Source organism: Carettochelys insculpta, chromosome 12 (assembly GCF_033958435.1).
Source record: "Carettochelys insculpta isolate YL-2023 chromosome 12, ASM3395843v1, whole genome shotgun sequence".
NCBI lineage: Eukaryota > Metazoa > Chordata > Testudines > Carettochelyidae > Carettochelys > Carettochelys insculpta.
In genome coordinates, this window is record NC_134148.1 from 25,204,270 (window position 1) to 25,232,005 (window position 27,736).

Here is a 27,736-nt window from a genome sequence, read left to right on the forward strand (position 1 = left end):
CAGACAGGTAAAAAAAGGGAATTCTGGCCCTTTCCAGTCCTGCTATGGTGTCTTTTTAAAAAACCAGGAGTGCCTTACTCCAGAAACCCTGCATAACAGCACCCATTCACTTGATCTGCAGAGGAAGTTGAAAACTTAAAAGGAAATATAAAATGAACTATTTCACCTTCAAACAACCCTGAGCCCTACTGAGTGATAACATGGTGCGCACTAGAAAATGGGCCACGTTTCCTACCCATTGTCCAGCCTAATTCATCTCAGATTCCACGTTCAGCCTAGCTTGGCTGACAACATAAACTGGGCCAAGCAGCGCTACATAGCCAACAAAGCATTCAAACTGGGGCCCTTGCTAGAATCAGGGACCAATCACAAATTCCACATTGGGTGTTAAACATATTTTGGTCCTGTTTGCTTCCAAAACAAAGTATGAAAGGGGAGAGCCCTTAGGGTGGTGGTCCTGTGTAGTGGTGTGTTTGTGTATGTGTATGTGTGTGTGTGTGTGTGTGTGTGTGTGTGTAGTTTATTTTCTAGTGCAGACACAGCTTATTGTCGTCATCATCATATATTTTAGATCCCCACCTGAAAAAACATACAGGACCGCTTTTATTTGTGAGGCAACTGGAGAGTTAATCCGCATCTAAGGCTTTGTATCAACATGAACATTCAGAGTTTGTATTATGTTGGATGTCAGTGGCCCACCACTTACCTGGTGACTTGTGTCCTGGTGCCAAAGTCCAGAGACCTCATTGACTGCAACACTTCAATACAGCCCATGTACTAGAGTAGAAAAGGAGAGCAAAGGAAATCACAGCTATTTAAAAGAGCAGCTTGGCAATCAGAAGGAGGTTCACAACTGGCTGCAAATGTAATTTTGGCCTTTTAAGGACATTAAATGGATGCAGGAACATGTGTAGCACCATTTTCAAATCTGCCCCTCAGTTACGGTGACCACATTGCCCTATGGCAAATACGGGACACCAGCCTCCGGGGATGGGAGGGCTGCTGTCCCATCTCAGGGTTCCTTGATGATGGGAACTACTGGCCCAGGGTGGGGCACTGGAGATGGAGGCTCTACAGCCTTCTGATGAGAGTGAGCAGGATGGGAGCTCCACAAGCTCCTGGTGGGGGTGGGTGCTGAAAATAGGGGCTCTGCAGCCTCCTGGAGGGGGCATGGAATGCCGCAGCTGCCCTGCAGCAGGGATCCCCGGCAGCAGGGTCTGCCACGTTGAGCAACAAGGTAGCTGCCCCATGGAGGAGCTTCCTTGCAGCAGAAGCTGCATCCCCAAGGCTCAGGATGCTGGGGAATGAGGCAGCCACCCTGTGGTGGAGCTCACTGGCAGAGAGGGCTGCCGCTATGGTGTGCCACGGAATGAGGCAGCTGCCCCATGAAGGAGCTCCCCTGCAGCAGGAGCTGTGGCCCTAAATACGGGACTCCAGGAAACTGGGCAGCTGCCTGCAGCAGAGGCAGCTGCCTGGAGACCCCAGGTGCTGGGGAAAAGGAGCCTTGCAAAATATGGAACAATTTGCCCATTTTCTTAAAAAAGTTGGGACACCTGTGAGACAACCTAAATAAGGGACTGTCCTGGTAAAAATGGGACAGATGGTCACCTTATTCTCAATAGCTATTTTAGTTGATTGAATAATGTAATTGACTACACAAGGATTGCAAACAGCAGAGCATTAAAAGGAGGCAGGACAGTTAAATCATATAAAAAACTAACTACCTCACTTTCCCCAGTCCTGCTTGTCCTTGGCTATCTTATTTCAGTTTGTGCCACATGGGCTTTATGCAGGGTTAGGAGTGAAACAAAGAAGAGGAATCAGAATCTAGGTGGCATCTCAGGATATGTTCACTCAGGATTCCTTTGGTGGTACAGTACAGTATGTAAGTCAAAGCCACCACCAGCTATTACCTCACCCCTGAACACGTACACTAGACCCTCACCATTACAAACACCAGAGTTACAAACTACCCAGTCAAAACCATGCACCTCCTATGGAATTGGAAATACATATTCAGGCAGCAGCAAAGTACAAAACTGTGTTAAATGTAAAAATTACTGGGAAAAAAGGAAAAGCTTAGAAAAGTGTCAACCAGGAAAGGAAATGGCTTCTGTGCTTATTTCACTTAAACGAGGATTGCAAAAGCAGCATTTTCTTCTGCAAAATAAAATTTCAAAACTGTTTTAAGTCAGCATTGCGCTGTAACCTTTTGAAAGAACAATCAATGTTTTGTTCAGAGGTATGAACATTCCAGAGTTATGTACACCTCTGGTCCATTCTACTGGACTGCTCTCTCCCTAGTTGCGTCTGCTAGTATCTTTCACCATTGCTACCAAGTGCCTCCTCTTCTCCTTTGTTTTGTATGGCTAATTAAATCATTATCTGCAACTCTATTGTGTTTACTTATTGTACCCTCGCAACTTTGAGAATTGATATTTGTGTTGGGGGAAGTTAAAATGGATTGTTTATGTATCATGACTGTGGCAGGGTGAGGCCAGAGGAGGAAAGACAAGAGGCGTCGGGTAGGATCATCTGGGGAAGTGGCCCAGGGAGAAGAGCTGCAGGGGCAAGGGTGAAGGGAGTCAGCCCTCGCTGGTAGCAGCCATCCAAGGTCCCTGGGCCAGAACCTGGAACGAGTGGGCGCGGGACCAGGTTCCCCCCAAACCACCCCTCCACCCCAGTAATGAGATTCCTATGGTGGGGCCAGTGGACTGAACAGAGGGCCTGGGTCCCAGGAACAAGATTGACCCTGCCACATGATCCATGGAACTGGAGTCTAAAGGCACATGTTCTCTGATGTGACTGTTACTGACAGGACTCTGGTAAACAGGAAACAAGGGGCAGTAGGTCACTGGAAACAATCTAGCCACATGAACAGAGCAGTGGTCAGGGATTAATACAGATCTGCTTGTTCCATTTACCCTGCATTCAGTTTCACTATTTTCTATATACTTTGAAAATGTATAATAGAAATGTTAAAAGAATCAGCATGTATAACTTCATCATTAGCTAGGATATTTGTGAAATATAATCCCTTTTTAGATTGCCCAGCCATTAGCAATGATACTACTCCAGAACACTCCAAAATTATGTAAGACTTCTGGAAGGATGTCAAGAATTATCTAATTAGCTGACCTGTTTCCCTGATGAACATTTGTGACTTGGTAAATTACTATTGTACTTGTTAAAGAAATTTCTGTTTAGCAGGAACCTGAGTATTGTTAGAAGCCACAAAAATATAAATATATACAGAGCCTCAGCCTGGAATGAAGCAGACCTCTGATCCCACACCATAAGGTCAGCATTAAAAACCCATCTGTTCCCATGATGCATCTCTCCAGTGAGACAAAGAGATTACTGAATCTGGAAAGAGAGAGACTGGAATAATTTCAAAGCACAAAGAATAAACTCTCCAGCTCATGGTAAGTAACCTTCCACAAATAAGATGGGCAAAAACTTTGCATTTAGCAGTGTTACAGTATTTTGCCTGTGCAGTGTACATAGCCACAAGCCTATTTTTTATGTACTGCATATTTAAATACCAGAAGTTAGCCTGCCTGCACACAAGCTGGTAGGGACGGGGTGCGGGGGGACATGCGATATGAAAGATCTTAAAGAGCGCAAGACATTGTGTCACCTCTCATTGAAAATCTGTTTGCCCTTTCTCTGTTTTCCTTCATCTAAAATAAAAGTAAATTATGCCAAAAGTTCCAGTTTTATCTCAGTATATAAAAAACATCCGCGCCCACGAATGCCTACATATTCAGAAGTCACGAGTGACACTGAGTGTCCTCTGTGAGACGCTTCATAGCAGCTTGATTTTTCAGGAGGTGCTGTGCTCCTGCTCACTGAACAATCAGGCCCCCTTTAAGGCATTTCAGGTTGAAATCCAAAAACGAAGGCACTCCACATTGCTGGTTTACTGGGGAATAACAATGTACAGTTGTAGGATCTTCAGCAGAGTTAGCCACATGGCTATCCTTTTCTGAATTAAATCCTCTGATTGATCAATGAAAAGGACCACGGAAGGAGAGCTGAATATTCTTGCGGAAGCTACAGCTGAAACCAGCCTTTGGATTTCAGCAATTACCGTTACAGACTATTATTAATGTACCCAAGTTTTGTTCTGTTTTAATGGTACAAAGTGGGATTGCTGCTGATGGAAATGATGACATTGTCCTGTAGGGCTGATTGAAAAACTGAAGAGAGGAAAAACTCCGAATTGTACAAAGCAACATTTATGGAGACTCATGTGATCCCCTCTCATTAGCTACATCTCATGAAGGGAGCAGCTAAGCATGCTGCTCAGAAAAGCAGTGTACAAGTTTGTTTATATGCGTGTCGTTTAAACTCCATTTTCTGTTAGGAAGAGAAATTCAGTGAGTTGGCTGGCAACACTCTGCTACCCTGAATGAGATGAAAGATTCAGAGGAGTGAGTGAGTCATATGCTGAGCTCATACGATGATGAATAAGTTCACCCTTGCATCCTGAACAGCTGCGTGGGAAGCTACTCTAAGCAAAGATGAAAAAAAAATCAATACTAGGTTTTTTGCAATGCATTACCCTGAGCAGAGCTGATCCTATTCAGGAAAGATGAGTTCTTACTGAGAAGCTGGGGACAGGAAATGTGTTAATATGGCAGCTTTCTTAATTCCCTACTGCGTTTGCTGTCCCCAAGTGACCTGAAGATACATGGTCAGTAAAGGCTGAATTGCCAAATCTCCGTGAGAAAAGAGCAGGTAAAAGAGTAGAAAGACAATAGTGGCCAGGAAAAGCTGGCCCAAGGAAATGGGAGGGAACTTGTGCTGAAGAACTGCCCATGTAGTAAACTAAAAAGGATTTAAAGCAGACAAGGAACCCACTGCTACACAAAGCAAAGGAGACTGCCTTAGGCACTAAAAAGTGTGATGCCTTTGACTTAGTGTCTGTCTACACTGGAGCTGGAAGTGTCATTTCTCATTCAGGTAGACATGCCCACACTGGTGCTGACTGAGTAGTACTCTACCAATGGAAGTGTAGTTGTTGCGGCATGAGCCACAGGATGGCCTAGCCACCCAAATACATAGAAAGGGCTGAGCTCTTACCCAAGTGTGCCCTAACTACCCTTCCACCACTTCCTGCAACAAAACCCTCTCACATGTGTTTACTGGTGCTTGGAAACCGGGCTAGCTGGCATGGATTGTGCAGTGGGCTAGAGCTCGGGTGCTGCTTTCACTCAGGCTGGTAACCATTTTGCAGTGAGGATGCAGGCTCACCCACCCAAGTGCCAAGAGTTGGCCACTGCAATGGACAGAGGATGGAGGTGCAGCTAGGGAAGGCAAGCCCTATCCCCCGCCTCTTCCACCCTTAATGCCCCACCCATCTCCTCTCTCCCATCTCCCAAGACATGCCTGACCCCAGCCCTCCTAGGTGGTCTGGAGATGGGCTGCCATGCTGCCACCACAGCCCAAGCCCTTCTCTGTCTAGAGTGGCCCAACCCTTCCCAGCTGGCTGGGAAGTGTAGGTAATTTTGGGAAGGCAGGGCCTTCCCTTGCCTACTTTACCTGCTGCCCATGACCATTATCTTCCCACAGTTCCATTTGTGTGCCCTGAAGAATCGGCAAATTCTCCCACAATTCACTAGGAAATAATAATTGAGCAACTCAGCTCATTGTACCACAAGGCACCATGGAATACTTCTCAGAAGACCTAGGGGTACTCACAGGAGAGCCCAGCAGTAGGATGGACAAAGTGACTCTGATAAGGCTTTGCATTTTGGTCTCAGAACCAGGCTAGGCTAACCTCAAGTGCAAATCACCTGAGTTTACTATGCAATGAAGAATGACTGAATGACTCAGTTTGAAAGTGGAGATGAAAGTACTGGCTTCATAAACTAGTCACATTGGGTATGGGAGGAGTTTGATTGGAGTCTGAGGCTGCTAAAAGGTTGCACAGGCCAGCATTCTCCCAGCTTCCCCCTTTTTATTTTAAAATGGGTGCAGGCATGGCATTAGCCAACCTAGTGTCTGGTATAAGAGTTCCAGGAGTCACAGGAAGTGGGATCAAGTGAGTATGACAATGTATTCATTAATAAACTAGGTAAATACAACCTAAATGGAGCTACTATAAGATGGGTGCATAATCAGTTGGATAACTGTCCCCAGAACATAGTTACCAATGGTTCACAGTCATGCTGGAAGAGCAGAATGAGTGGAATACCACAGGGAGCAGTTCTGGGACTGGTTGTATATCATCATCAAAATTCAGATAATGGCATAGAGAAACTGTTTATAAAGGTTGTGGTTGATACTAAACTGGGAGAGAATGCAAGTGATTTGGAGGATCGAATGAAAATTCAAAATGATCTAGACAAACTGGAGAAGCTGTCTGAGGTAAACAGGATGAAATTCAGTAAGGACAAGTATAAAGTACTCCACTTAGGAAGGAACGATCAGTTTTACATGTACAAAATGGAAAATGACTGCCTAGAAAGCACTGTAGAAAGAGATCAAGGTGTCATAGTGGACCACAAGCTATATGTGAGTGAATGGTATTGCATTGTTGGGAAAAAAAACCCCTATCATTTTGGGATGCATTAGCAGGAATGTTGTAAGCAAGATATAATTCTTTTGCTCTACTCCACACTGATTAGGCCTCAACTGGAGTATTGTATCCAGTTCTGGATGTCTCATTTCAGGAAAGATGTGGACAAATTGGAGAATGCCCACAGAAGAGCAGCAAAAGGGATAAAAGGTCTGGAAAACATGACCTATGGGGAAAGACTAAGAGAACTGGGTTTGTTTAGTCTGGAGAAAAGAAGCCAGAGGGGACATAACAGTTTTCAAAAACGAGAAGTCCTATGGCACCTTCTAGATTAACAAATACATTGGAGCATCAGCTTACGTAGGCAAAGACCCACTTCGTCAGATACATGGATACATGAGATACCGTTTTCAAGGATCTAAAAAGGTTGTTACGAGGCGGGAGAAAAATTATTCTCTTTAACCTCTAAGGCTAGGATGAAAAGCAATGTGTTTAAACTGCAGCAAGAGAGGTTTAGGTTGGACATGACAGCCGTGTCTACACATGCACGCTACTTCGAAGTAGCGGCACTAACTTTGAAATAGCGCCCATCACGGCTACACGTGTTGGGCGCTATTTCGATGTTAACATTGACGTTAGGCGGCGAGACATCGAAGCCGCTAGCCCCATGAGGGGATGGGAATAGCGCCCTACTTCGATGTTCAACGTCGAAGTAGGGAACGTGTAGTCGTTGCGCGTCCCGCAACTTCGAAATTGTGGGGTCCGCCATGGCGGCCATCAGCTGAGGGGTTGAGAGACGCTCTCTCTCCAGCCCCTGCGGCGCTCTATGGTCACCGTGTGCAGCAGCCCTTAGCCCAGGGCTTCTGGCTGCTGCTGCTGCAGCTGGGGATCTATGCTGCATGCACAGGGTCTGCAACCAGTTGTCGGCTCTGTGGATCTTGTGTTGTTTAGTGCAACTGTGTCTGGGAGGGGCCCTTTAAGGGAGCGGCTTGCTGTTGAGTCCGCCCTGTGACCATGTCTGCAGCTGCGCTTGGCACCCTTATTTCAATGTGTGCTACTTTGGCGTGTAGACGTTCCCTCGCAGCGCCTATTTCGATGCGGTGCTGCCCAACGTCGAAGCTGAACGTCGACGTTGCCAGCCCTGGAGGACGTGTAGACGTTATTCATCGAAATAGACTATTTTGATGTCGCTACATCGAAATAAGCTATTTCGATGTAGCGTGCACGTGTAGATGTAGCCGACATGAGGAAAAATCTTCCTAACTATCAGGGTGGTTAAGCAGTGAAATAAATTGCCTAGGGATTTTGTGAAATATCCATTATCAGAGATATTTAAGAGCAGGTTAGACAAATACCCATCAGCATTTGTCTAGATGATGCTTGGTCCTGCCATAAGTGCAGGGGACTGGACTTGATCTGTAGAGGTCTCTTCCAGTTCTATGCTTCTATGACATCCTAAACCTAGTGGTGTAATAAAATGCCTTGTAATATAAGTTATAATATTCTATATATTCTTTCTCATGGCATAATAAACATTTGCAAACATAACTTTCAACACCAGTCCTCCTTGGTTAAGAAAGTAGTTAAACCCCCAGAAGGACTGGCTAGAAGAAAGGATGTCTACTTGAACAATAGCCTAAGGCAGGGGCATCATTAGATCCTGCAATGAGCTGTGCTACTCCAACACAAATTCAGTTTTGGAAGTGCGCCTTCCCCTGCATTTCTGAGTGACTGACTGAGATCAGTAGCCCAGCAAAGAAGGGCTGGCAGACATTAAAGCCTGGCAAGGTAGAGCTGTTGTGCCTGAAGAAGAGTTTGCAATCATGGAGAGGCCACAAACTGTCAGTCATAGTTCTACAAATTGTCAAAACAATGTGCAGTTCAGGAGTGCGTCTGGACTTCTTGTTGACCCATGTCTCAAAAAAAAGCAGCATTCACAGAGACCATCTTGCTATTTCCAACTGGCTGAGAGATTACATCCTATCTTCCCTGATGATCACTTAATGATAATGCTAGCAACATAATTTATTTAGGTTTGAATGCACAAGCCCTGAGAACACTTTCTTCATTGCAGAATGCTGCAGCAAAGCCACCCAGCTTCAGAGATTACCAAGAACTTGTTGCCCTGGCGCTCAGATCTCTATGCTGGACCCATAGAGAAAACATGATCCCATTGAAAAGCAAGAAACAATTCTTCAACCTGACCTTCCCAAACCCCACAGAGCACTTAAAATCATTTGTAGTTTCTCGCAGACTACACATGCTCTTTTTTCCCTGTGGGGAAGAATGGAAGGGAAATCCCAACTGCAAGGTGGTTTAAGTCTAAATTTGGAAGGTGTACTAATGTTGCAATAATTAGCTAAGTATAAACATGTCATTGGAATAGCCAGAGTAATTAGCTTACACAAGGCTGTTCTAGTAAGAGATGCAAGTATGAGGCCCAGTTACATGTACGCAGGCTTCTGAGCTAAACAGCTGATGTAGCATCTAACTATGCCAATAACAGCTTGATTCTTGATTTCCAAAGCGGTATGTGTCACTGATACTCAAAGGCCAAAGGAAAGCAGTGGAGAGAATCAAAGCTGAATCAAGGGTACTGAACAGAGTATGAACAGTAGAGAATGCAGATAGTGTACTGGCCTGATGATGGAAATACTCTGTCCAAGAAAAAGCACCATAATTAATTGGAGTCCTAGGCTAAGAACATGAGGTTTCAATCCTGCAATTAGGTTTCAGTCCTGAGCCCACTGAGGTCAAGGAGAGTTTCCACTGGGTTCAGTGAGACAGGCTCAGGCACATATATGGTAGCTCCTTTCAGGTATTAAGGACAGCCTTTGATAGTATGTATTGGAGAAGAGTTTTCCTCTCTAAAGTAGAGGCCAACTACTCTTCTAGCAGGTATGGTTGAGAGAATCACCCCCGCCCCCCGCCTCCCTATACTGGGTGAGGGTTGGTAGTTTTGGATAGCAGTGACTAGCCTTCCTTATGAAGAAGTTTATTTAGGAACAATTCCTGCGTGACTGAGAAAGCGGCAAGCTGGGGTAAACGGTGCAATCTTTTCCCTTCTAGTTGCAACCGTCTGATGCAGAGTCAATGAAGAACAGGCTGTAAGGCAGTGTGGGAGGAGGTGCCAGGATTCATCAAAATGGGTTTTGAAAATAGGACTGCAATGAATCCTTCACCTTCAGCTCCATGTCTCCTGCCTTTCCTTTCCTTAACACAAGTAACAGCTTCAGTACGAGTTGAACCACTGCAGTGTTTCCCCTAAACAAGTGAGAGAGGGAGCAAAACGCAGTGCTCCAAATTAAACCACTGAGCTGAAGCTTTGCCATTTTACATATTAGTTGACAGTTTGTTTACCCAGAGGTCAGGATCAGCCTTTGCAGACCCAAAGGAATCTACCCTCTGTGCTTTGAATAAACAGTACTATATTACGCTGCCACCCAATAGATTTGCAGCCAATATACAAGAGGTTAAGTACTGACCTTTAGTTCAATTCACTATAAACATCATACGGCTGCGTGGGAAATACAAGCATCATAAACATTTGTACTGCATGCAGAAGAGCCGACTCTTACAGACGCCTGCCATGCCAAGACTCCTACTCCATCTCAAATATCTCTCTGCCCAGCATTGCTCTCACAAGCAGCTTTTGAACTAGAAAGTCTCCGGGTTTCCCACTGCTGCCTCCTCCTCCCTTTTCTGGATGATGGCGCCTTGTGTGTGCCAATCGCAGTGTCCCCACTCCCCCGTGTCAGGGAAGCTGACAGTGTTGCTGTGCCCCTTGGCCAAGTGCGGGGGGCGGCCAGCTCCACGGCCTGGGGAGGGGCAGAACCTTGGGTGAAAGTGCTGGAACCTCAGACAGAAAGGGCAAGGCTGGGGCACTCTGCCCTGAGCACCGCCCAGAGCGTGATGTGCCACATGCCCCCGTCTCCTCTGGCAGCCTTCAGAGTCAACTGGAGCACACTGTGGTGGCAATCTGACAGTGATTTGAACCTGCTGCGATGGCGGCAGCAGCAGTGACCAGAGTCCCAGGCTCTTTTGAATCACTGAGCCCCATTGGCCCCGTTTGCTCCCCTCCCCCATTGGTGGGCCCGCCCAGTGTGCTTGGCCGTGCAACTTCGTACAACTGTGGTTTTATTTTTTTTACAGTTCTGCTCTGAACTTTTCATGGAGCCAAAAGCTAAGAAAACTATCACCAAGCCATGGCCATGAATAACAAGCTCCAGTGGTCATTGTACCAGGTCTGATAAATCCACTGGCAGTGCTGCCTTCCTGTTCATTAGTATACCCGTCTAACTGTTAGAAGGGAGCAGGTACTATCAACAAAATTCTGTAACCATAGCAACAGACAGTTCAAAATTCTATTTTTGTCAATGCAGAAAAGTTGTGGTTTGGGGTTTGGTTTTGTTCTTTCTTCTTCTTTCAGTTTTCTAGTTTAGAATGTCATTAGCAGCTATCATGTCAAGCTGTTGACAATGACCAGCTGAACTTTTCAGTTCTGCCCCATTCTCAGTTCCTCCAGAAGTTCATTAACTATCTGTTCCCCCATCTGCATGGTGCTGAGTTTCCCCTACTAAGCTCTGAACACCTGCCCCCAAATCAAAGCCAACAGCGCAAACAAAACGTGACACTACATGCACGATTCTCCCACTAGGCAGGGGATGACAGAAAGAATGAATGAACCACATGTAATAGATGTTAGTCAGGTTGCATTAAGCGCTACTGGCAGGTGCCCAGATATTCTGGTGGTGAGGGCAGAATAAGAAGCCATATAAAATAGGCTAGAACCTAAATGGAAGCAGATGGTTCTCAATGGTTCTCAACTGGTCAAAATACTTTAGTCCTTTGGGGATGAAAAATGGCTTCCACTAACTGGAAATTTACCCAAGAAAAAAATTGATTTTGTTGCAATTTTTATTCAAAAACTTTTTTTTCAATGTTTGATCAACATTATTTTTAAAAACCCTGTGAAGAATTTCAATGAAAACAAAATGTTCACCTGCAGATTTTTTTTGTGAAAAATAAAATGCATTTTCCAACTGGCTGCACTTGGCACCTTGCTGCCTCTAGCCTTAAACCAGATTTTCAAAGCTAAAACAGCCCTGCTTTGAACTACCACCATTTCCTGTCAGGAACCACTGGCCACAATAAAGAGCCTGAGTGCCAGGTGAACACAGCCAATGAGCTAACGTTGGTAACAGATAGCTATTTGGGGATGCTCCATGAAATTCTGTCCCTGAGGGAAGATACCATCAGTCTCTTCTTGGTCAACTCAGCACAGGGCCATGAATAGAGTGAGCAGAGTTTGTATTACCCTCTTGCCACTCAACAATGGTACCTCCAAGTCAGGGTGAAACAGCATCGTTAGAACACTGAGGAAATTTCCACAGCTGCTGTCCATGCTGAATTTGTTCTGTGGAGAAAGAGAGGAATTTAATCCCCAGAGCTAGCAAAGAGCAGCTTTAACCATCATTCAGCAAATAGCAGGGATCACCAGGACCATATTTTACAAGCCATTGCAGAGAAATTGCTGCTTTAGTTACCATGGGTTGCTCCCTTCCTTAGAGGGGCTGATGAACTGCTCCAGCCATGTTCCCATCACCCCTCTCTGCACTCAGGGAGAAGAATACTGAGACAAAGAACTAACCACAATTGATAAGCCACTAGGTCAGGCCATTATTGACAGGATACACAGGAACATGACTCATGTGAATTACTAAGTCAGCTGTTAAAACAGCCACTGCTTTCTCCTTTCGCCCAATGCTCCTGTAAGCTTTTGACTCACAGGGGTGGCTCAGCTAAACACCTTTGCTCTTATTCATTCTGCCATGGATATTACAATAAAATACTCACACCTAGCGCTATGCCTGTCACAGCACAAGAGCTAAAAATACAGCCTGGTTCATGAATCATAGATGAGGCTGAGAAGCAGTGAGTCACTGGAGTTAATCTACTTCCCAGGAGAGTCTTGGATTTTTCATTTATTTATTTATTTGGGGGCAGGCTTGGCAAGATGCCAAACATCTTTGTGTCCATCCTATTTTGGAGTGACTCAGTCCATGCTTTTGGGACTACATCTCCATCGCCATAAAGCCTCAAAAACTAGAGCTTTAGCTGCATGAGACACTGCATAATAAAAAAAAAAATCGCAGCTACTAAGACAGCACGTGACCTGTTATTTTCCTGTTTTGAGACAGATCCTTGCATTTACAGTACTAGAGTGTTGTGGTTTGGTGAAAACTGGTCATCCCACCTGTTCTGAGCATAGTTCTTGGCTCTGCCACAGATTCACTGTGTGATCTTTGGCAAATCATTTAATCTCAAATCCTCCTCTGTCAAGTGGGGATGGCCACACTTTCCTTTCTCACACCCTTCGTCTACCATAGCCCAAACTAGCAAGGGCTTAGGACCGTTTATAATCTGACACACATGAGAAGGCTCACTGAAGCTACTGGAACTACTCAGTCTGTGGGGCCACCAACCACCATGGGCCCTGGCACAAGATGGGAGGGGGATCTGGCTCTGCACCCTGAGAAGGGAACGAAGCCAAGGGCCAAAGGGACAGAGGCTATGGCAATCAGCCTTTAATGCCACCTGGACCACAGAGCTGGGTTCCACACCCTCGGAGCTCTGGGACCTTTTGAAATGCTGGGCCTTGGGGCAACTACCTCCCTCGCCCCACACATCAGTGGGCCTGCACCCAGCCATGTAAAGTTTACCTCTGTTTAAATCTTTGCAGGATTGGGGTTCTAGCATGTGACCTCTTTGGGGCAGGGAAGTACTGTCCATTCAGTGCCTAGGTCCATCAGACCCCAGTCTCAGCTACTACTGTAATAGAAATCATAATGAGAGAATGAGATTTGAGATGATACAGAACAAAATATATACTCTCAATTTACCAGCATTTTCCATGTTGAATTTTTTTAAATTTGTTGTGTTTTAAGGGGGCTGGCAGTTGGTAGAGCTCCCCAGACTCAGTGGGAGCTCTTTCCCAGGCAGAGGTGGCTTTGTAGGGAGCCAATCTGATTATTTTTAAAATCATACAAGAAAATGTTTTAACATCTATAAAGTTAGCTATGAGCTGACTCAAATATACCATACCCTGCCCCAGCCCCCTAATATAACCTGGACCTTCTAATTAGTTTTCTCATGCAGATTTCTGTAAGACAAACCACTTGTGCGTGAAGACAGAATTGCACAAGATAATAAGAGAACACCCATATTGGGTCAGACCAATGAGCCATCTAACCCAGTGGCTGGTGCCAGATGCTTCAGAGGGAATGAACAGTGTAGTTACTGAGCAATTCATCCCTGTTGTCTAGGACCAGCTTCAGGGAGTCAGAAGTTTAAGGACACCCAGAGCTAAGGGTTCTGTCCCTGAACACCTTGTCTTATAGAAGTCCCTATCCTCCATGAAATGGAGTAGGGTAGAGAAGCTTCTATGCACGAGCTCTCAGGAAAAGCTTCAAAGAAGACGTGGAATTCCTCACTTCCTGCCTTAAGGCCAATCTTGCCTTCAGAGACCCCTTCCCATCCCGGCTTATTTCACATAGGTAACCCAACAGCTATCAGATGAATAGCACTTGTGTTGGTAAAGTTCTCAGATCCTTGATGACAAAGACGGCTATGAAAAAACCACAAGCTGTGTTCTATTATATAATACTACATTCTAAAACGTGACAGTTTTCCCTTCAATATCAAGACTCAATAGATAAAGGTGCTAAACAAAAGCATTCAAGTTTTGGCACACTGTTCATTCTATTAATTTAGAGACTGGGCTGTAACAATCAGTTTTAGGGCCTGATCCAATGGCCGTGCAAGTCAGCACAATGATCCCCTTGCAAAGTCACTGGACTGACCCTTTAGTATTGGATGGTGTTAAGAAAAGATATTATTCTCATCAGTTTACATTATGTGGAACAGGACACATAGCCAGCCTGGCTTTGTGGCTGTTGCGCATAGTTATAACCACTTCTTGGCAAGCCTTGTCCACAGTAATTATCAAATTGAGAATAGCAACTATTGCACAGTACCTTATTGTGTAATTCTCTGTCTGATCATAATGAGTACTGACAGTCGCTCACGTTCTATTGGCATGCAACATATAGATAATTTGTGCTGTCTAGTTACTCAGCCTCTCTATAGGAAGACACAGATTAGGCAATACACAAAAAACAGATACATAAATATATTATCTTTCATAATCTGTAGAAGATTAAGTACTACGCGTATTTTGGAATATCGAAACAGGGAAATCGCTATACCGTCTCAGACATGTGGATCATCAAATCAGTTTCCAGGGTTTATCAGGGGCCTGTACCAGTTGTTAGAGCTAGTAAAAGCTCAGAATTTCCAGTTCACAGGAATTCTGACACTTTGAAATTTGTTCACAGTATGAATTGCAACAAAATTGCAGAATTTCCCAAAATGGAAGTTTTCCAGACTCAGAACAAAAAACTGGTATTATCTCCTCATTTAATCTCTTGCACATTGTGTCCTGTATTTTACCATGCTGAACTATATTCATATGCAAAATACTGGTGATGCAACACAAGAACATTAGGATCTTTAGAAATGTATTATTGTCTGTTTTATCTGCCCAGAGAACTAGAGTTTAATTAGTTGAGTATAAGTTAATAAAAGAAAAATCTAAGAAAGACATATGGATTAAAGCCATCAGTATTAGAATGTACAGGTTGATCTTCTCTAATCTGGCATGCTCAGGACCTTACCAGTGCCAGAAGAGATACTTTGCCGGACCCTAGGAGGTAATACTGTCTACCAGCATTTTTAACGCTTCCACTGCTTATGGGGCTCTTATGAGACATTCAAGGATAAATTACAGCTAAATAACAGCACAGAACACTGAGAGCCAGGGATGGTGGCTGGAAACAAACCTTATGGGATCATGGAAAACTTGTCCATGTCCACAATAAGTGGTTGTCCAGCTAATTAAAATCATGCCGGATTACAGAGTTTGCCAGCTGAGAGAATTCTGGACTAGAGAGGTCCAACCTGTTCTAAAACAACATTAAAAGAAGGGCTTTAGGTTGCAAAGTCAAGCACTCAAAAAGTAGGAAATGTCAGCTGTCTGGCTGCCTTAATTCTGCTTCCTTGTCTGTCCATCTGTGCATTGACTGAGGCAGAGGTTCAGTGGAAAAAAATCATTTGCGATTATGTAATTAAGATAAAGTATTATAATGCAGACACAAGGTGGGTGGGGAGCAAATTAAGGCTGCCTGAGCAGCCAGAAAGCTTAAATTCACTAGCTTTGAAATAATCAACTTAAATAATACGTGTTTAGCAGAGATTCATGGGTATATAAGGAGGAAAAAGTTAAAAATTAATGACCAGCATCTGAAGAAGTGAGTTAACTCACGAAAGCTCATGCTCTAAACTTTTCTGTTAGTCTATAAGGTGCCACAGGACCCTTCGTTGCTCTACAGATCCAGACTAACACGGCTACCCCTCTGATACTTAAAAATTAATGTTACATGTAATTGTAACAATACCACCCCTCCCATCCCCAGCCAATTGTGCACCGTCACTAGAGTTTAAATCTTGAACCCACAGCTCTGTAGAAAAAAACTTCTACCACAAGTGGCTCAGAACATTGCATGACAGCAGGGAAGGCAACATGTTACCAAAAGGTAGAGGAGACTGGACTGCTAGAACTATAGTGGGTCTGAGGTCATGGTAGTTGGCAGCCCTTGTCCCATATGAGGTCCACTGAGGCTAGCAGGGATTGGTTACTGGAGCACTACGCTGGGTTCAGGGGTATAACTAGGGAAAGTCTAGTCTGGTTCCCTCTCTCCCACCATCCCCCCTATACCTATAGCAGCTGCCTTGGAAGGTCCCAAGTGCTCACAGTAGAGCAAGGTGGCTGGTGCTGTTCTAGCAGCTCTCTAACTACAGCTTGTTCAAATGTTTGTTAGTTCTTATGCTGACGGTTTGCCAATATTTTCTGGAGCAACCCAAGAGAGAAAAGGAAAATGGTGATTTTGAAAAGGTCTGTAGCTCAGCAAAAGCTGAGCTGAATTTCATGGGACAAAGAGATGGCACTTGTTTAGCCCCCAGGGCCTTCCCTTGCTGCATTTCAAAAGCCAGCTGCAAACAATGGAGGAGTTGCAATGTCTCAGAAGAGAAAATGTTAGACAGCCAGAAACCAAAGGGGTCACTACCAGTGTTTACAGTAACACTGGGTTAATTTGAATAAAAACAATAACCCTAGGATACTCTCATAACAGCAGCTGGTCTATGCACTGCTGATCTCTCCAATACTGCTCCTTCATCTGCAATGCCTATGTCAATCTTCCCTCCATCCCTTAGGAGGCTCCTTTGCCTCCTTTTAATTTCTCATGGCCAGCTGCCATTTCTGCTGGCACAGCAGCTCAAGTCTCCCTCTAGCAAAGGAGAAAAAACCCTTCAACCCTCACTTTTCCCATTAGTTGTCCCAGTTTGCAAGCAGTCCAGAAAAGAGTGGATTTCTGCAGTATCTCCCTGTTTGGAGAGAAATGAGCTCCCAACGGGTACACTCTGTGCTGAGCACCTCTGAAAAGAAATCAGGCCACGGATGCCTTAGATATTTACAGGCCTGCTGACAAGATAGTGGGGGATAGGGGTGAGAGAGAGGAGGCAGTTGCACCAGACCCCTTTGAGCCCCATGGCAGTGCTGCTCCACCACTCTGCATGGCTCTTGTGGGGATGGCACTAAGGGCTGACTGCCCTAGTCTCTGTCACCTCCTGGGTGCAGAGCTGCCTCCCCTCCCCGCACCTTGCCACAGGGCCCACAGTGGCTACCAGTCCCACTGGGTGTCTAATTTTAGTTTGACCTATATGAAGAAATAAAGGCAATATGCTGGACAGCGTTCACAGGAGGAAGAATAGGTCCTGGAAGTGGCAATCTGCAATTAGATTGGCCTCATCCAGCACGTGTGTTAAAATCAAAGAAACTAAGTTATGTTACTAGTGTTTTGTCTGCCATTATACACATCAGCTAGAGCAGCAAGGAGAAAGACGGTGTAATCCTGCAGCCATTTGTCACATGAGCAGGCCCACCGGACTCTGGCTGCTCACATGCATTAGAACCGCACAGTCAAACTGGTCATGCTGAGATCATAAAAATCTCAGGGATTCGTTCAAAATTTGATTACTGTTATAAACAGAAAAACTTGTTATCTATTGCTCTAAGCGAGCTCTTCAGAACATCAGAGGGGACATGTGACCTTTCATCTCTGAGCTGACAACATTGAATTATAAACAGTTGGTTCATGGTTTTGTACAGGGTGAAGGAGAGCAGTTTCAGATAGTGACAAAGACGGTAAGCTACAGACAAGCCAAAGGAAGCCTTCCCTGGAGAGAGCTCCACTTAAAAAAGCTTCTCCTGTCTGAGATACCCAGTTTGAGAGAGTTCAAAAATATATTTAACCTGGTACGTAGCAGAAAGGGTCAGTGCTTTTTAAACTTGCATACTTCTTTTCCTAGTTCCTCTGACCATCCATTTCCTCTTTTTTCTACCTTTCTTTCTTGTTTCATGGTCATATTCAACATTAACAACAAGAGAGAAAGAATGCAAGCTGAAGTAGGGAAAGTGCAAATTAGAGCATATTCAGGTGAGTAAGATGCATTCATTCTATGATGCTTAAGAAATTATTTAAAGCCACCTTGGAACCATTAGCTATTATCTTTGAGACTTCACACAGAATAGCAACGAAGGGTCCTGTGGCACCTTATGGACTAACAGAAAAATTTTGAGCATGAGCTTTCGTGAGCACAGACTCACTTCATCTGATGAAGTGAATCTGTGCTCACGAAAGCTCATGCTCAAAACTTTTCTGTTAGTCTATAAGGTGCCACAGGACCCTTCATTGCTGTTACAGATCCAGACTAACACGGCTACCCCTCTGATACTCCACACAGAATAGGTGACGTCTAGAGGACCGGAGAAGGGCTAACGTAGTATCTAATTTTAAAAAGAACAGAGAGAAACCAGGGCAATTATACAGTGGTGAGCCTAACTTTGATGCTTAGCAAGATATTGGAAAAAATTATTAAATAACAAATAAGGAACAGCCAATTTGTCAAGCACAAATCATGTCAAACCAAAGTATGGAAACCGTGGCTTGGCCCAGGCTTTTAGGCCTTTACTTCTGAGGTAACTTGGAAAAATTTTCTATTGCAAATTGCCTATGGCATAAGCTAGCGCCCTTTGTGGCTAATGTAGATGGTCTTCCAGACTGGAAACCTGTGAGCCTTAAGAAATGGAAAGGTCAGCATCAAAGGGCCAGAGAGTAGAATGGGAAGCAATTGTCCATTCTTGTCACAGTGCAGGAATTAGGGTGACAATTGTGAAGTCTACATGAGAAAAGAGGAAAAAGGAATGATGCGTGTGCCCGGGAGCAGGAGAGCAGAAAATACGATTCCCAGGGAATCAGTCATGTATCAAGATTTCCTTCCCACTAGTGTGAGAAAAAAGAAGAGATGACAAGCCACAGTGCCAGCACACTACTGAAAAGGAAAGATATTGGGAAGAGGAAGGTACCCTTCATAAATGATAGCATATAAACAGATAAAGTGGGTTACCTTATGCACGGTTAATACCAGAACATCACACATATTGCAAATACCAGCTCGGGACAGTAAAATGCGCTGCATGACAGGAAATGCCTTCAATTTTTCCAGAAGAGATGAAGCAAAATCACTACAGTTTGCAGCAGGATTGTCAGCAACTATTACACACCTGCAGCAACATGCCAGTATTACAACCCATTGGAGATTTTGTGCAGCAAGATTGTTGTAAAGGGGATAAAGAAGTCATTTGGTGTTCAGTTCCTACAGGCATACACTTCCTTAGTTTTATTTCCAACCAGTTAATTTGCTTCAGGAGTGTTTGTTATAATAAAATTTCAAGGAAATGCTTCTGGAGACTATTGCTACATTATTCCTTTGGATTACTTACGTGCTTTAATTTCCCTTTGTACAATTAACATGTCACTTATACAGGGCATCAGGAAACAAGGAACATGCAATATAGGGTGATTTGCAGTACCTATTGAACAAGTGGCAAAAGGAAGGTTACCTTGCCCAAATTCATACCATTTGATTTGTTTTTAATGGAAGAAATCTGCAAGAAGCTACTTACTCGTACACAGTAGGTCATGCCAGTCTTCGCAATGCCTTCGCCGCTCTGCACCACGGGGTTGTCCTGTTTGCTCAGAGGGGGAGGCTCAAAGCCCAGCAAAATGCAGTCATCTTGAGATTTTGCATTTACATCGAGTTTGTCCGGGTCCTGCCGTGGACAAGAAGCAGGCAGGCAGCTTATTAAACTGATTTCTGGAGAGGTTGGGCTGCTTGGAACTGTAACGCACTCTGTGAGCTTAATTCTTGGCACCTCTTTTGTCCCCAGACAGAAGTTTTTTAAACCAGGCAGATTAGATGGATTGGATAATTTAATATTAGCCATTCGGGGTATCAAAGTGCACAAGGTGGTGGAGCTGTCCTGTGTCTCCAAGCTGACATCCTCTACAGGTAAACGAGGGGTTGAAGAATGTGAAGATGAAGAAGAGCCTTTGATATTTAAAGAATTACTTTGTGTACTTTCCTCTAATGATGTTACAGAATCATCCCTAAACCGACTGTATTTTGCCCTGTGAAGCATTCCGCAGTGTCTAAATAGTCCTACATACAGTGCGTGTCCACCGAGACTGGGCTGACTGCGTTCTCTCATAGCCTTGGAAGTTCTGTAACTGGATACTGTTGCATAAATTTGCTTTCTTCTTGTAGATAAATGACACGGAAATTAAGCAATTCAAACCATTGTAAAAACAGACTCCTATCAGATGTTTTATGTTGACTGCTTCACAAGTGGCTTATTTTTCTTAATGAACATAGCTTAAGTTTGCATGGTCATCTGTAAGTCATGCTAAAGGAAACATACGCACAGCTATAACAATGCTGCTACAGAAATATAAGCTGAAGAGATGCTATCCATATCTAAAATCATTTCTGCCACAAGCAAGCAAGCCGCTAAATTGTTCTCAGCTTTGAGCACTTACTGTGATAGCCTGCATCATTAATAGAGAACTCCTGGCTGCAGTAAAGGCTAAAAAATATTCCACAGAAAGCAATACAAGATAGCTAGGATCTCAACAACACCTTTAGATTCGCAACAACCCAAAGAGCTACCTCGCAAACCCCGTTCTCAGCATACTGTTTTCAGCTGTCCCACTGCAAAGAAAAATCATGCTTCTGCAATTTGCAAATTTTTGTTCACACAATAAGATTTTAAAAACATGCAAAATAATTCTCTGAATGAAGTCAATGGTTCTTAATACAAATCTTGCTAATTCTTGTCTTTCAAGTCATTCAGAATTGCAATAGAGAAATACGCTGAATATTCGTATGGTCCAGCACAATTTACTCAGATCTTCAGACTCCCCCTCATCATCTTTGTGCAGCTTCTCTGTCAGCCCTCGAATCCTCTCGCTTTTCCTTAAAAGCCAGGTTACAGCAGAATTTCTCTGTTCAAAATTCTGAAGAGAGCGTTGCCGGTTTTCTGAATGAAGTTTTCTGAATGAATTTCTCTGTGTGCAAGCTAATAAATCTGTGAATGAAGCTGAGAATGGCTATAACTGACTGACAGTCCCAGGGGTGTTTAATTTTCATCCAATCAGAAAAAAGCCTGGTGACTCATACACCATAAATACACTAAAGGAGTAGCCATGAAAAAATGAGCTTTTTGGGGGGAAAACTGTTTTTAATATGTGTAATGAATGGACAAATACATCAGTAATTACAATATCCATAGGTCTGAAAGCACAGAAAAAATCACTTTTGCTATTATGTCTGCAAGGCACTATTGGAAGCCAATAATTGAATCTATTGTTCCACTGTTATTAGGACATATGGTACAATTTCTGTGGGAAGATGTGATGCATCTTTCCTAGAAATTGAGGAGGTTTTTATTGACTGTTGGTTCAATATCCGATTTATTGCAACATCCTGTGCCTATCAAATTTACTCTAAGGAGATGATGAAAACTGTCAAAGACTAAGCACACAGGAAGCCCGGATCTGAAAAGGCAATGACAAAGTAAAGTCTAATCTTTCTTTGGATTGCTGAAATAATGGACATGCAATTCGTAGAAACATTTTTATTGACTTATGTTCTGTGCATTTGGGCACAAGCAATACCTGCATCCAGATATTATTTTCAGCTTCAGAAAGGATGGCATTGACATTTAGTTAAATATTGTGGTGACTCCTCTATGGTCACTACTCCAAACACACTGATTTCCGCTCTTAGTACAATGGAATATTTACTCCCTTCAAGGCTGGTTGCACTAAAATTCACTAATACTAGTAAAAGCACCAGTAAAAATGCTACCTCCATTATCCCTGCATAGGATATGCAATATAAAATTTTGTCGTACTTCTCAGACACCACATAGCTTTTTAAATGTGTATTGTCAAACTGGTTTCCAATTCCTGCCTCTGCTGTGGACACTTACATGGGCCTCTCAACTTGCTGATTTCCATTATGAAAAGCCTGAGAGCAGAGCTGAACCATGAGTGGCTGTGTCTACACTGCATTGTAACCTGAGCCTGAGAGACCAGGGCTTGTGGGCTCTGTTTTCAAGCCTAGGCTTTAGTGTTCAGGGCCTTCAAGCGCTTTCATTGCATAGCTCATCCACGCTGAAAAGCTGCAAAATGACAGCAGCACACAGGTGTGGACCCACCTGCTAGCAGGGTCTTAGGATCCTGGTCAGACTGATTTGTTTGGACTGACATGGGGTTTGGGCTCAAACCTGAGTCAGAGCCCAGGCTTAGTGTGCTGCGTGGACCACCCAAAAGGCACGAGAATAATAGAGTTAGAGCTCAATTCCTGCCTCTCAGAAGTCTGTTCTATCAGTTGCTCAAGAGGCTTTTTCAGCATTAACTTTTTCCATGAACATTAATTTTAAGATCAGATTGAGCCTGGTTCTTCTCTCCAGACAGGAGAACCCCCTGAAGGAGAACTGAATTCCTCACTGATAATCTTGAGTACAGCAGCTGGAGTGAACTACATACTGGTTAATAACGAGAGAAAGGTCAGTGCTGCCATCAGGTTACACACCTCCCATCTTGTACAGCATCTAGCATTAATCCTGAAAGTAGACTAAGATGCAGAATTTAAGAGCTGTATTCTAGCACCAGGACAATACTTGCTCCATGGGACAATGGCTTCATTTAAATCAACTCATTTCAGGAGGTGCCATCATCTTTGTTTTGAAGCCAAACTAACAAAACCCAGGCAAACTGCCAGCTAAAACAGCATCCAATGCCTCATGCAGACTTATATTTAATAAAGGCTTCCAAGCACTTTCTGCCTTTTGGTGCGCTGCTAACAAATGATGAGCACTAACATTTATTGTAGGCTTTGAGCAAAGAAATATTTAGAGCATTAATATCTGTCCTTTTAGTTCTTTGCTTTTGATGTGATTTTAGGATGTCGACGCAGCATTATGCTGATGGTGTCTGCAGCATTGCTCACACCAGTTTTTAGGAGTTGTTGCAAACTGAAAATGGAGATCTAATAGGACAGATCCTTAGTGGGTGTAGGTCAATGTAACTCCGCTGATGTCAATGGATCTCTATTGATTAATACCACTGTTCTGTCTGTTGTGTTGCACAAACTGCATGAGCTGGCGTGGGTTGCTGTGTTGCTCCATATTTTCCAAGGCCTGCAGAGAGTTACTCCACCAGTAAAATGCCCAGATAGGCCCATTACATCAGCAGAACACCCTCTAACTGGCTTATCATCCGCTAAGTCATGTCACTTTTTACCAACTCCTGAAAACTGCCTTTTCTGTTGGCTGTCACATACATTGCACCCACAGACACTGCCAGTGTGGGTTGGAACAATGCCCAGCTACCGATAACTGAGTCCTAGCTCCTTGAGTCAAAAGTCATGATTGCAATGAAAACCTGGTAAATGACACCCAGGCACAGCTGCTGCTATGACGTCTGCCTGAATCTGCAGAGAGCCTGAAATGATAGCTGGGAACTGGCCTGTGTACTTCAATGAGGCGTTAGTGTCAAGACACTTTGCTCAGGCAGTGGGATAGGGAGAATGCCTGTCAAGCCACCTCGGTAGAGGACTCTGATTTTGGCAGGAACAGAAATTCACAGCCACTGTGTGAAGACCACCTAGCTGCAAATGGTCACAGATGTAATAAAGAGCATTTCTGTACACCAGCCTTGTGGCTGAGGCTTGCACACTTCAGCCCTGCCTTGGACATATTCCCCTCTGACTGGCTGTTCTCTTCATTTCCCTGTCTCCAGCAGACAACCAGAACTGATGCAGGAAGCAAGCAGAGAACTGCCTCCCCATTCCCTGGGAGCTGAAGCTGTTCTGACAGCAGAGGGAAGGGAGACAGGAGCATGAGCCCAGCAGCTCAGGGCAGCTCCACCTCCATCTCCTCTCCCCTCCTGCAAGCCAGGGCATGAATTCTCTGCTATCCTCACCTTTCTGCTGCACAGGCCTAGGATAGACTGGGATGGGTGTGGAGCTTTGTTGGAGCTGGGACAGGAAAGGTTGATGGAGCCTAAGGGTGGTAGGCAGGTGTGAAGTTATGTTCATTTCTGCAGAAATTGATAGATTTTTCCCCTTGCACATCGCCACTTTCTGCAGACCTCTTTAGGCATCTACAGCAATGTGCCCAATATACCCCACCCCTGGGCGGAGTGTCCTACTGCTGGTGCTAGGAGGCCAGGCTGTAACATGGGAGTAGAACCAAGGTGGGGACCCTGAATCATAGTGTGTCGAAATCTGTGGCTTGCTTGAGTCTAGCTCTCTCAGCCGGACAGGAAGAACACAATCTGCTGTGTGAGTTAGTTCAGCCATCAGCCTCTTGCAGAGTAAACATGGCAACATACCTATTAAGAAAAAAACAAAACCTGTCCGAGCCAATGGCTAGATAGGAGAACGTGAACTTACAGTACAGATCAAAGAAACCTGCTGGTGGCCATCAGAGGGAGGACACGTCAGTGAGAAGGTCCTTACTGGGGCAGGTAGACTTCACAAGTCCCCCATTGGCATAGCTCAGTGGCTAGAGCATTAGCCTTGTAAACCTAGGGCTGTGAGCTCAGCCCTTGCGGGGGCCTTTCAAGGTTCTGGGGCAGGTTAGATTTAAAAAAAAGCCTAATAGGGAATGGTGATAGGGCCTGCCGTGCAGGCAAGGGGGTGGACTGCATGACCTCCTGAGGTTCCTTCTAGTTCTATGATATCTGTATCTTCACATTTGATCCCGATCTGAATATCCAGGGATGTATTGGACACCACAGAGCCAATCAGGTAGGGGAAAAGCAAGCATGTGACTTTCTGCATTTATCAGCCCATGAAAGGGGGCTGCAGGAGCTTGGGGAAGAGACAGGGAGGCTTTCCCTGTAAGGTCATCAGCTCAAATCCAGCCTGGCTGGTAAGGTCTCAAGCTACACGTGTGTTATGGGCAGGCCTCTATGCCAAGCCCTTGTCTGCAAGCAGCTACCTGCAACTCAAGGCAGTTACCCTACATTGGCCTCAGGGGCTCCCCCTCTCATGGGCACTGGTTTGGAAAGGAGCCCCAGGGCTCTGTTTCCCTGACCACCTCTGTGCAAACAGGGGTTGTGGTGGTGGTCATCAGGACCTGTGTTCACAAGCTAAACAGGCCGGCCCACCGGGACAGGCAGCAGCTCTTTTCTGCAGATCAGGGGTTCTTTGGGCACGACTGGCACAGAAATACTTGTAGAGCAGCCCAGCCCCATGGCACTGTTGGATTCCTTAGTGCTACCCGATGGCTAACAAGCCATAGCAGCAAGAGCAGGGCTGTTCTTACAAGTTATGGGGCTCTATGCAACCGAGGCCCCACTCCATATTGTGCAGCTTCTGCTGGGAGCCTGGGGCATCCCCTCCATGCAGGGCTTCTGCTGTGGGCCTAGGGCTTCCCTTCCCACTGTCCCCATGTACAGCTTCAGCCAGGATGCTGTGGCTTTCCCTCACCACAGTGTGTGACTTCTGCCAGGACCTGGGCTGTCCCCTCACTCCCACCATGTGGCTTCTGCTGGGGGCCTGGGGCTCGGGGCTTCCCCACTACTCCCACTCTGTTCTCCTCCCCCACCACACCACCCTAATAGGACTCAGGGGCTTCCCAGAAGCTGAAACAGAGCAGAAGAGGCTTAGGGATCAGGTAGGGCTCTTCACTGGCAGCTGGGAGCCATCACTCGTCAGCTGCTGCCTACTGGGAGTGGGGAGAGAAGTCCTGCAGTGAGCAGGAAAGAGCAGCCCCTGGGAGGGGCTACAGAGGAGCCAGCAGAGGCACATCCTCAGGGGTACAAGAACACACAGCTCTGTATGGGCACCAGAAAATCTGCTGCTCCAAGTGTTTGGGTACCCAATGCAGCCGTACATTTGTGTATGCCTAGGGCTAGCCCCACGAATGACATGCCAGATCCATCTGAAGCTGGCCCAGAGATTGCACCCTATGCTATCATATAAGGCCTGGGGCCAAGCAGGCTTAATCATTGAAGCTCATTACTTCCAGTGGTGAAGCCCCCACACGGGGACAGAGCATGCGCTGGTACAAAACATAGCCATCTGCCTGCTCAGCAACACGTCACCATCACTACATAATCCCTGTCCCTAGTTCTTGGAACTGGCTTCCTGGTAAATACAAGAGAAAGAGAGACAAATGTTACTTCTGTTTTGAAAGTGCCCAGATATGTGCGGTGGGGTGTGGCTCTGAGGCACGTAAGCCAGAGCTAGGAGGGGAGAATGAGTTGAGGGGCTTGGAATGGATGAGGTGGGTGAGTGAGACAGAGAGGAGGGCTGGGCACTCCAAGAAAGGCCTTGGAGCAAGCAGAAGCAGGAATCAGAGCAGCATGGACTGTGGTCAGGCCTTGCACACTATGAACGGACACTGAACCTTCCCCGCTGCTGTTAAAACCTCTTTACCTGCACTATGGTTAGCAGCTTGAGCCCCGACTTGGGGTGGGTCACGTGGGATGTTAAACACAGCTTCATTCAGACCAAGCCTGAAGGCCAGAACATGGCTGGCATTAAAAGCACTGGCCATCCAGCCTATTACAACTCCCAACATTGTTAACTCAGGTGGAGCTGAACCAACAACAGAAGCAATGGGAAATTAGCATAGATGGCTCGTGAGTGTGTTCCTCCCCTCCTGGCACAGGTGCAATGTGTGTGGGGGAAAATCCCAAGCTCCCGATGCATGTTATGGTTTCTGTTAAGATCTCTCACTTTCTGCCCAAATTTCATAGTCTGGTGTAAGACCTAACTCACTCATAACCTGTATCATGGTTTACAAATACGGCTAGTGTGAGAAGGAACTTACAAGCAAGGCCATAGCTTTCTCATAGTCTGGAGAAAGAGATAACCACAGCAACTGTGCTCCAAAGCCAAGTCCAGAGGCTGTAAGACAAGCCTGAGCTGCCACGTATGATACACCCTCCTCCCTTTCAGTATTCTCTACAAGACATTTCCCTAGTTCACTAACCCAGGGCCCCAGATACAAGAGCAATATGTTACAAATAAGTGATGTTTGTTATGTACTCTCATTGTTTTATTTTAACTTCTTCAGATATGGACCTGCGGATCACACCCAATCAAAAGAAGGCATCATTACTCCCATGCTACATAAGCAGGACTAGAATCAATGTATATGTTGTTTATACAGATGACTAAAGAAAAACCACCGGTGTATTGTCTAAAATGTTGCATGTAAATTACAGATGGAATCATTGTGTAACCTTTTAGATTATTGGCTTATTGTGTTCATCATGTCTTGCTGCCAGCACCTATCCAGGGCATTGGGACCTCTCACCCCATCCTTTCTCAATGCCCATTGATACCCTATATAATAACATATATATATAAAATTGGAGATACACATCTCCTAGAACTAGAAGGGACCTCTGCAGGTCATCTAGTCCAGTCCCCTGAACTCTCACCAAGGACCATCCCTGATATCTATTTGCCCCAATCCCTAAATGGCCTCCTCAAGGATGGAACTTGCAACCCTGGGTTCAGCAGGCCAATGCTCAAACCACTGAGCTATCCCTCCCTCCTCAACACCCCCCCCACGGTCAGGATGGTAGATGGTTTGACTTAGTGTTTCACTGAGCCAAGACAGGCAAGGTGGCACTCTGCCAGCGCTGTGTGTAATAACCCTCCTGC

At 45.0% G+C, this 27,736-nt stretch overlaps 1 protein-coding gene and 1 long non-coding RNA gene across 3 annotated transcripts in view; one reads left to right on the top strand and one right to left on the bottom strand.

The window, feature by feature from the left end:
• SHC4 (SHC adaptor protein 4) overlaps positions 1–21,081 on the bottom strand; it is a 62,209-nt gene extending 41,128 nt beyond the window's left edge. The window contains exons 1-2 of one of the 2 annotated variants that reach the window (XM_075006554.1): positions 19,671–21,081; positions 707–777 (exon numbers count right to left, since the gene is read on the bottom strand). In XM_075006554.1, the coding sequence (XP_074862655.1) occupies positions 707–777; positions 19,671–20,255 (656 nt within the window). In that variant the 5' untranslated portion in view covers positions 20,256–21,081. Of the gene's footprint in view, positions 1–706; positions 778–10,011; positions 10,087–19,670 lie in introns of those variants that run through there. The other variant, XM_075006555.1, reaches the window with a different exon arrangement.
• LOC142019529 (uncharacterized) lies at positions 3,377–27,278 on the top strand. The gene is made up of 3 exons (XR_012647104.1): positions 3,377–3,425; positions 22,521–22,616; positions 27,141–27,278. It is a non-coding gene; the product is annotated as an uncharacterized LOC142019529 (long non-coding RNA).
• The last annotated feature ends 458 nt before the right edge of the window (positions 27,279–27,736 follow it).